Below are 9392 nucleotides of genomic sequence, written 5' to 3' on the forward strand. Positions count from 1 at the left end.
TTGCAGTTATGTCTCAAGGGCTTGTATACGTGCCTCATGCTTGTTGCAAGAAACTCTATTTCCACTTGATTATTTGAGGCAAAAACCCAAGAGAATTTTAAAAATACTAATACAAGCTTCTGTAGATGCAGACTTACCTTGAAGTTAGGATGGTGAGGGACTCCTGAACCTCTTGGTACTTGAACAAGAACTGTATTCATCTTCTTGTACACAAAATAAAAATTCTGGCTCAGACAATACTAGATACAATGCTTTTCAAAATAACAAAACTCTTTGATACCTCTAAAGTTAAAATCATTAACAACCTGCAGGAATAGGTACATTCTGGGTATTTTCTATACATAGGTAACTTCTTTAGGTTGGAGCTTCCAAAAGTGGTCTGTCTTAACTTTCTAGCAGTAGTACTTCTGAAAATTCCTTTTGTTTGAATCTTTAGGCCCTGAAATTATGAAAGTTCTCTGAGAGGTTTTTAAAAAGTGCAACCAAATCCTCTGCTCTTGTTCTTAATTAGCGGGTATCTGATGATGGGTAATTGCATTCTAGATGAAGCCTGTTTCTCAATAGGGATGTTTCAGCCCAAAGCAGTATCAAAATAAAAATGGCAGTCAGCTTCTGAAAATATCCCCTCCCTGAAGTACTGGATAGCTTCAAGCTGCCTTTTAGTGTCTCACTCTGCAGATAGTTTTAGCTAGTGATAGGATCTGTTTAGTGGAAAGTTATTTTCTTACAACAACATATGAACTACTGTTATGTAGGAGTTGACAGTATAATCTGTTATACTATAAAATGTTTGTGTATTCTGTTGTTCAGGCGCTTTGAAGTTTGACTTACAAATACTTCTCCCATGTACTCCTGATCTTGCCTGATACCCCTTCTCTGAAAATATAGGATAATGCACAGGGGGTTGGTACGTGGAGTGCTGTCCTCACAAAGATACTTCCATCAGCTCTGGCTTTGGGGTGTTTCCAGAGCAATGGTCTGGATGCAGCCCAGCACAAGTCTACCTTCGCAGACTTTTGAAGAGTGAAAGAAATGGCTTTTTGTTTGTATTGTAATACCCTTATCTCATTTTAAGTTAACAGGTTTGGGTCAACTGAACTGCAATAAGTGAGTAAACTTGCTCTTGCTCTCTATACATAGATTATGCCTGTGCACTCCAGAAGGATATCCTGCTGCAGGGACGCTTGTATCTCTCTGAAAACTGGCTCTGTTTCCACAGCAACATTTTCCGATGGGAGACCACAGTAAGATCTCTTAGCTCACTTGAATCCCACATCTTCTTTGTCCTGTACTATGGGGATATAAGAGTCCCTCAAACAAATCTTATCCTGTCAATCTCATGCCAGTAACTTTGTGCTGAAAAGAAAGAGCCTGCATTCCTGAGTGGAAACGCAGATCCATTGCTCCGTAAAATGAGAATAGCATTAGAGACATCTGTATGCTGAAGTAAGCCTGCTCAGTCATTCAGCATAGGAGGGAGTTCAGGAGTTACACTAAAGCTGATCTTCTACATTTCTGGATGACAATTTGCCTCTCCTAACCAAGGAGAGTTGCTGTATAAAGGGATGTAACACATAATGGTCTCCTGTAAGACCAGGAGCAGGATACAGTACATGGTGTTGCCCTGTTCAAGAACTCTCCAGCATTGAACCTTCCTTGGTTTAGTCTCACATGTAAGTATCAGCATCTAAGAATAGCTGAAGAGAATCTATAAATGACCTCTGCAAGTTCTCATATTGTGGTCTGTATCTTTTGAACAGCATGAGCAAAAGTAGATATTTGTGACATGTGGGCCCTCTATTTCTGTCAAATTAGCTTAATGAGTTAAAATTTTTCATTCAAGCAGATGTTGCATCTGCCGTAGAAATAACATGAGGCAGTGAATGAGAAAGGGAAGGTAACCTAGTTAATAGGTGATGGAGAAGTGTCAAAATGTTCTGCATCTGCAGGCTGCTCATACCTTAAGTTAATCTCTTAAATTCTACTATGTGTGCTCTGAAGTACACAGGCCAGACAGCAAATAGCTCATGTACTTAAGACAATGAGGGGGTGTAGAAATGCTTAACTGAAAACTGAGCTTAATTTAATCAGAAAGATTTGATGGTTGAACATTTCTTATGATAGGCTTGACATTTAAAAACAAAAAATTCCCTTTGAAATGATACCCTTGAATTTATAAACTATTCAAAGACTGATTTTTTTCAGCCGAAACAGCATACAACCTCTTAACCTGTTCCCGCCTGCCTAGCAGAGTGATATCTTAAGGCAATTTGAGGTCATCAGCTACAATGGTAGAGCTAAGGTTTGGGACCTCCTTAGAAGGCTGTGTTGATGCAGGGAGAGTAAAGTGGAGCAGATTCTGCACACAGAGGAAGAAGCAAGATCCAGCTGTATATTCTTCCTTTCTCTAAGCTGAATGGCAGCACAGCCTTATCTTCAAGGGAAGGGGGTAGGCTGAATGGAAATGGCTTGTTGCAGACAGTCAGACCATGCTCTTCTAAACAGAAACATTTCAAGTGCTAATATGCAAGGCAAACACACCCAAGCAGGAAGACTTCCTTGCAGTGTCTGGACTGCAAATAAACCTCTGTGAAAATGGACTAGATTGCAAACTTCTGTGAGATGACATAGACAAGATAGTCTGCCATCTGATCTATGTCCTGCCTTATGTATAGTGTACCGACTGGGATTGGCTTTCAGATCTGTCATTTGTATGTGGTTGGGTCTGTGCCCTTAATCCCTGAGTGTTGCTGGAGAAGTGGAAGGAAAGAAGAAAGAACTACTTGCTTCCCTAGTGCTAGTATGAAAAAAGAGATTAGTCATCTTAACTTGCTTTGACTTTGGAATGTTTGCTGTTAAGGTTAGCAAGTGATCTCAACTGAATTGTATCCTAGGGTTTGGGGTTAGTTTGAGTTCCTCTTGCATGTTCTGTGACTCTGTAAATTTTTAATCTTAACAGTTATTTTTAATATGTCTTACTAAATCTGTTTCTGCTTAGATTTCTATTGCCTTGAAGGATATCACTTTCATGACAAAAGAGAAGACTGCTCGGCTCATTCCAAATGCCATACAAATAGCAGCAAAAGGAGAGAAGGTGAAAACCTGTATTTAAATACATTCCTTTTAAATTATAATGTCTAGGGCAGAGCACTTGTAGTTTTAAATTTGCATAAGTAACTTCCCTGTCAAATCTTTAAACGTGATTGGGATTAGAAGACAGGCTTGGTGGTTTGGTCCCTGTGCATATTGGCTTGATAACTCAACTTCAGTTTGATTGCAGAATCCTCTAGTAGTGTTGAGGCAGTAACCGGAAAGTAAGGGAGTTTTTGTCCCACTGATTCTCAAAGGAAAGCCGTTTGAAAACTAAAAGTTCAGGGCATGAATTCAGAATGTGCATCCTTGAGATCACAAAAATATCAAACTCACTGGGTTTCAAGTGCCCCTAGAAGAAAATTGCTGAAAACAAAAGGACCGTGATATCATGGGTTTGGAGTCATGGAGATGTCTACACATAGAACATGCAATTTTATGTGCTGGGAAGTGTAGGTTTTGGGTGTGTATTTGGAAAAACTGAAAAGCATGATGCAGAATGTCCTTATGTGCAACACACTTCATGATAACTTCTTCTGTAAAAGCCTTGAAAATAAGTCTTGGCTGGATACAGAGAATAGTTTTCCAGGGTGAATCTGGAGCTGTTCTTTATGAAGGAACTGTGATTCCTCATATTTGGCTGTTCCCTCTCAATTTATTAAATATTAACTTTCATCATCAAGGAGGATAAACCTCTTTCTCTGCTAAACAAACTTTCAAATGGGAAATATTTTAATGCTGCAAATGATGTATCTAATTTGATCTATTTTAGTTGTTTTAATTTCACATCTTCTCATGTGAAAAGGCTAGTAAAAGAATTATGTGGCAGAAGGATAGAAAGGGCTGTGGCCTGTAAGAAATAGGCATATGCATCTCTGACTTGTTCCACCTCCTATTTGGAAGTGGGAGAAAGATTTAACTGTGTAGTTAGTTGAGAGGGAGCTCTTCCTTTATGCCAAAGGTACAAATGATTGCAATCGGATGCCCAGGAGAGCAAGTGTCTTTATATACTGTGTGGATATTGGGGAACTAACACTTACTGCAAGTGATAAAAAGCGTGGAGTGTGAGGAGTAGGAGCCCAGGTTTGTTGAATGTGAGGGGAGGATGCCATTGCTGAAAACTGTAGAATATTCAAGATACAAGGAAGCATTCTGGGTTTCTTGGAACTACCTACAAGTGAGTTTTTTGCCCCTTGTTTTTCCTGCAGTTTTTCTTCACGTCATTCAGTGCAAGAGACAGAAGCTACCTCAGTATCTTCCGCTTATGGCAGAATGCGTTGCTGCATAAGGTAAGCTTGTAAGTGCTGGTACCTGTGGTTAAGTAACGAAATAATCTTTTTCTAATGTAAGCAGATGTGCCTTTGGAGGATAAGAGGCTTTCCTTCAGAAGTTAGCTTTTCCTTTCTGACAGGGAATTCTAATCTGATGTTCTCCTTCGGCCTCTTGTACTTCAGATACCAGATAAATTTATCATTCTTTCCTTCTCGTACTGCCACCTACAACTTTGCTGTTGGTGGAACATTTTGTCTTTGAAGATAGGTTGCATGCTTCTCTTCACTACCAACTCAAGCAGATATTACTAAATTGGCATGCATTTGCTTCACATTTTCTATGGCTAATTTGTGATCAAAAAGGCAAGAGGCTTTTTCAGCGAAAGCTTTTTCCTTTTTAAGGAAAAAGCCAAAAGTCACCTTCTCGGATAAGTTAGCTGAACCTTTGCCAACCAACTCATTAGAACTCCTCTGACCTTGAATAAATGCAACAAAGGCAGGCTGTATGATATGGAAGTGTATTTTGGCAACTTCTGCTAGTTAGCTTGATTTATATTGCAATTTGTGGACATTTAAGCTAATCTTCTTTCTAAAAATATACCAACACTTTTGCAGAACATCACTGTAAGTAATGCAATTTTTGTAAGCCAATTCCTTCCTGTTCATGGCTCTCGTTGTTTAAATATTTCAACATGGTTGCAGTTGAACACTTAAATATCCATATACAACTCTGCACTACAGTGGTCCCCAAAGGCTTAAAGCTGTTGCAATACTTATGTGTAGTAACCACACAAGGTTTTTTTTAGATGAATTTTAGGGCAGGCTAGAGGCACTTTTTGTCAAAAAAAACCCAACTGAAAATAAAGGAAAGTGCCATTTAAGGCAAAACTAATGTTTCCTGCAAATCTCTTATCCCTCATATCAAATACTATTTAACATCATAACCATCTTGTCTGGAATCTAGCAGTAGCACTGCAAAACCCACAATGTACTATGTCATGTTTGGACTGGAATGTGCAACCGGAACTAACCTTGTTTTCTTTTGTTAGGCAAAGTTGGTCAGGAATGGTAATTATCTTATTCAGTTGGTTAGCTTGTGGCACAGGAGGGTGAATGTATAGGCGTTGAGGTATACAAACCTATCCAAGGGGCTGGAACAGGGGCAATAAGCTTTGTGCTGTTCAGTGTTAGTTTTTCCCATGCATTTCCACTCTTCGACACTGAAATGAGTGTCACATTAGTGTCATTTCAGAGCAGTAACTAAAGGATAGATATGAAAGTAGAACGCATGGACTGCATGTAAGACCAGAAGAATTGAGTCAGCAGGTTTTAGGGACCAGTGCATCTGAGTAGCTTGGGAACTCTCCTTATTCTTTGTATCTAATCTTGCTGTTAGCTTTCTTGCATCCTAACTGAAGTATGTTGAAAGATAAGTTTGTTACATGAATTTCTGCTTGGGGTTCTCTGTGGTAAGACGGAGCATTGCCATGAGGTGTACGTAGGGCTTTTTAGCGTGGTACGTTTGGAGCTACTTATTGAAATGGGATTTCTGTCAGATTGAGCTCCTGCTTCTGCGATATAGTAGTGACTTCTGATTCACTGCTAGAATGTGTTTGTCTCCTGTCAGCCTGCTTTATGATTCTTTACTGCTTAACCAAACTAGATCAAGCTGTGGAGGGGCACTGAGGAGTTGAAAGTGGAAACTGAAGTTGCTAGAGCTGGATCCACTGACTGCACTACAGTGACAGCTGCCCACTGACCTACTGCTAAAAGAAAGCCTTTGGTCCATCCAAGCAGTTTTGCTGCTTTCTCCCCACCACCCCATGGCAGGAACACCATACATTTCAAAGAGATCTTGGATGTCTGAGGTTCTGGTGTGGTATGCAGTGCCCTGAGTGTGTGAAGCCTGGTGCTTCTGGGCTCCAGTGGTCAAAGGGATCCTGTCAGAATTTGTAAGGCTTGTGACATGAAAACAAATCTCATTCTGGAACCAGTTCCAAAAGGAGCTGGTTTTAATGTTTCCTCTGCAGATAGCTAAATATTTTAAAGCCTGCGGATAACTTAGTTATTATCTGGAGTGCATCTGCTAAACCTGGAGATGACATCCAACTGTTAAATTCCGAAATAAAGTTGTTCTGGTGTCATCAGAAGTGTAACTCTGAATGCAGCTGTCACAGTGCTGGTTTGCACCACCTGATGGTGAATTATCCCCAATTTGCAGGGTTTGGATCCAGGGGACTGGAGTTGCATTTGCTTCAAATCATGTTTGTGCAGAGGTAATTTTCAGTCACCGGCTCTGCCTCTTCAATGCTTCCTGGGCATAGATTTTGTGTTGCGGTGTCTCACCTCTGAAGAGTGATTTATCTGCTTTACCTGATACGCCTTAAGCTTCTACCACCTGTAGAACTTCTCGGTAGGGTCAGCATGCCCTTTCCCAGATCTCCATCTTGTGGCCATTCTGCCGTGTACTTCTGAAGTATCGTGTGTCCTAGACAGTTGAACAAGTAGTATTTTGTAAAGTCCACCTTTCTATTGGAAATGACTTGCATTGTGTAAGTAAACCAATAAATGGTTACATGCTATTCCATGCCTCAGCTTACTTTGGCCATCAAGAAGCTCTCCCCCAACTTTGTGTCACTGTTCTGATGGGACTCTGAGTCCCCTTAGCTGAGCTGTAATTCTCTAGCTCATAGCTTCTCCTTCAGATCTTGCTCAGAGTACACTACCGTGCATTTGGTGCCCTTCAATGTTGGTTCCTCTGGGAATCAGTGGGTACCTTCCTCTTAAGATGGTCCTTTCTTAGGCTATGGTTTTTTTTTTCAAATGTTCATGTAAAGACTTTTTTTCTAGTAGAAAAAATTCTACTTTTTTCCCCCTTTCCTATTGCAAAATGTGTTCAGAGTGAGTCTCTTAAGCTTTTACCTTGCCATTGTTTTTTAAATGCTCCTGGTCGAAGGGGAAGCATCATGGAAAATAAGGAGTCATTAATGTAGGTCTGGAAGAGACATGACACCGGTCTTGATAAAACAGATAGCTGCTTCCACATCCACTGAGGGTTTCAATAATACATCAGTTTATAAAATCAGGCAAAATTCCTGTTTTGCAACAGGCTTTCTAGATTGGTAAAACAAGTTTACTATGGCTGCTATTGACAGTAAGAGCAATGCCGTTTACACTTTTGCTTTATTTTCCTAAAGCTTATGGGTGTCAAATATCCTTCCAGTTGAAGGGAGAAGGAACAAATTAAAATCTAATTAGGCAGGTCATTCAAATCCCAAACAAACACAGTGCCCCTTATTTCTAATGGAACAAGATCTTAACTTAATCGGTCTCAATTCCCACAAGTCCTCTTCCTTAGAGTTGGATTTATTTTCCTATTGTTCTTCTTCTGCTTTGCTGGGTAGAGATTTGCACCTGTCTCCAGCGTCATTGTAGCAGGTAAGCCTAGAGGTGTGAGAAGGGACCAGAATTTCTGATGAGCTATGCTTCTTGTGGCAAACATCTACCAGGACAGCAGTTGTGCCTTCCCGGGCAGCTTCTCAGGGTAGGTTGTGAAAAAGAGATATTTACTTGCACTTTTGTGTGCAACGAGGATTGTTTTAGGGGTCAAAGAGGGCTTGGGTTGATTCTGACCTTCATGTTTGGGCAGTTAGAGGGGGAGTTTGCTGTTTCCTTCCCCTGTCCTGCGAAGAAGCAATCGGAGTTCTGTATCAGAGTTGACTGGTGGGAGTGTGGTGTGTGGTGGGGGGGTTGTCTCTGGAGTAAACCTGTACAGAGTGTCTTGTTCTTATTTCTGCATCTGTCCACAGGGGGTAAAAATCAGCAGCTTTGCTTATGTCAGTGGTATTCTGTAGTATTGCTTGTGCTGTGACACCACTTTGTCTAGTGTGAAACAAAGTATTGGTGTCTTATGCTTCTGGTTGAAAAGACAAAAATGTGTCCAAGCTGCTTCTTGTAGCCTTTCTTTTTGTGTACAAAGGGATCTGAGGAAAAACCCAGCATAGACTGTCACCTTGAGTGGGAAAAGTAATTCATGTTTAGATTCAGCCTTTCAAGCTTCAGAGCTTCTCAAACCGTCTTCTCAGAAGCAGAAGTCTGACCCAGAAAGCTTGTGCCCTTCTTTGCCTTCGGAACAAATCCTTTCTGATACAATAAAGCAAGCCTGGTTTGATCTTGGGCTGTGACCATTAACAACTTATTATATCTGGCTGAGCTAGGAATAATTGAGCAGAGTGCAAGAATCCTGTTTTAGAATCAGAAGTTGGTAACACTGACTTCAGAAAAACACAGGAAACAGCTTTATAGAGTCCTAAAATGCATAGCTTAAAGTTTCTCTGCTTTCCTCAAGCCACTGAGCTCTGTACAAGGGCAGCCTGATTTGCCCACAGGCCGGTGCAGAACGTGCTAGTGAATTTAATTAGCGACATTAGCCATTTGCCGGTTATTTTCTTATGACTGGAAGTAAAGGTGCTGGCAATATTGGGCCACAAGTGAAAGTGGCTTTGTTTCTGTCCTTTTAATTTCTGGTTGAAAGGTGTGCTGTCTAAAGATACAGCTCAGCCGTATTTGGAAACCATGTAACGCCTACTCCTGTTTTTAGCAGTTTGATGAAAACAGCTGTAGGTTGCTGGTTGTCGGTTATGAGTTTACTGCTCCGAAAAACAGCGTGCCTGGGGAAAATACGGCGGCTGTGTGTTGATACGTGTGTTTTTAGCAATACGTTGCTTTGTAGAACAAACCCCCGCGGCAGAGGGAGGCTGGCATTAGCAGTTAGGACCCTTGCTTTACGTGTGTGTGTGTTGCGTTTTAATGTTTACTTTGTCCTCGGTAAGATTAAATACCTCGAAACTGATCTCTACCACTAGGATGCTTGTGCCGGCTGCTTTCTGAAAAGCCCGAAACCTTCTGTGTTGGAAAATACCCGGGGGAAAAAAAAAAAACCCCAACACCCCTCTTCCAGAGCGGCTGACAGCTGGGCTGGGTTTGCCCTGACCCTCGCACTCTTTCCCCCCAGTTTGGGGTGCGTGTGTG

At 41.0% G+C, this 9392-nt stretch overlaps 1 protein-coding gene across 1 annotated transcript in view; it reads left to right on the forward strand.

Moving 5' to 3' along the window:
• The window catches only part of GRAMD1C (GRAM domain containing 1C), a 52183-nt gene that overhangs the window by 19889 nt on the left and 22902 nt on the right, over positions 1–9392 (forward strand). The window contains exons 3-5 of the mRNA XM_010567424.1: positions 1141–1244; positions 2999–3094; positions 4299–4379. Of these exons, the coding sequence (XP_010565726.1) occupies positions 1141–1244; positions 2999–3094; positions 4299–4379 (281 nt within the window). The remainder of the gene's footprint in view (positions 1–1140; positions 1245–2998; positions 3095–4298; positions 4380–9392) is intronic.

This window comes from Haliaeetus leucocephalus, unplaced genomic scaffold (assembly GCF_000737465.1).
Source record: "Haliaeetus leucocephalus isolate CR32 unplaced genomic scaffold, Haliaeetus_leucocephalus-4.0 Scaffold228, whole genome shotgun sequence".
Taxonomy (NCBI): domain Eukaryota; kingdom Metazoa; phylum Chordata; class Aves; order Accipitriformes; family Accipitridae; genus Haliaeetus; species Haliaeetus leucocephalus.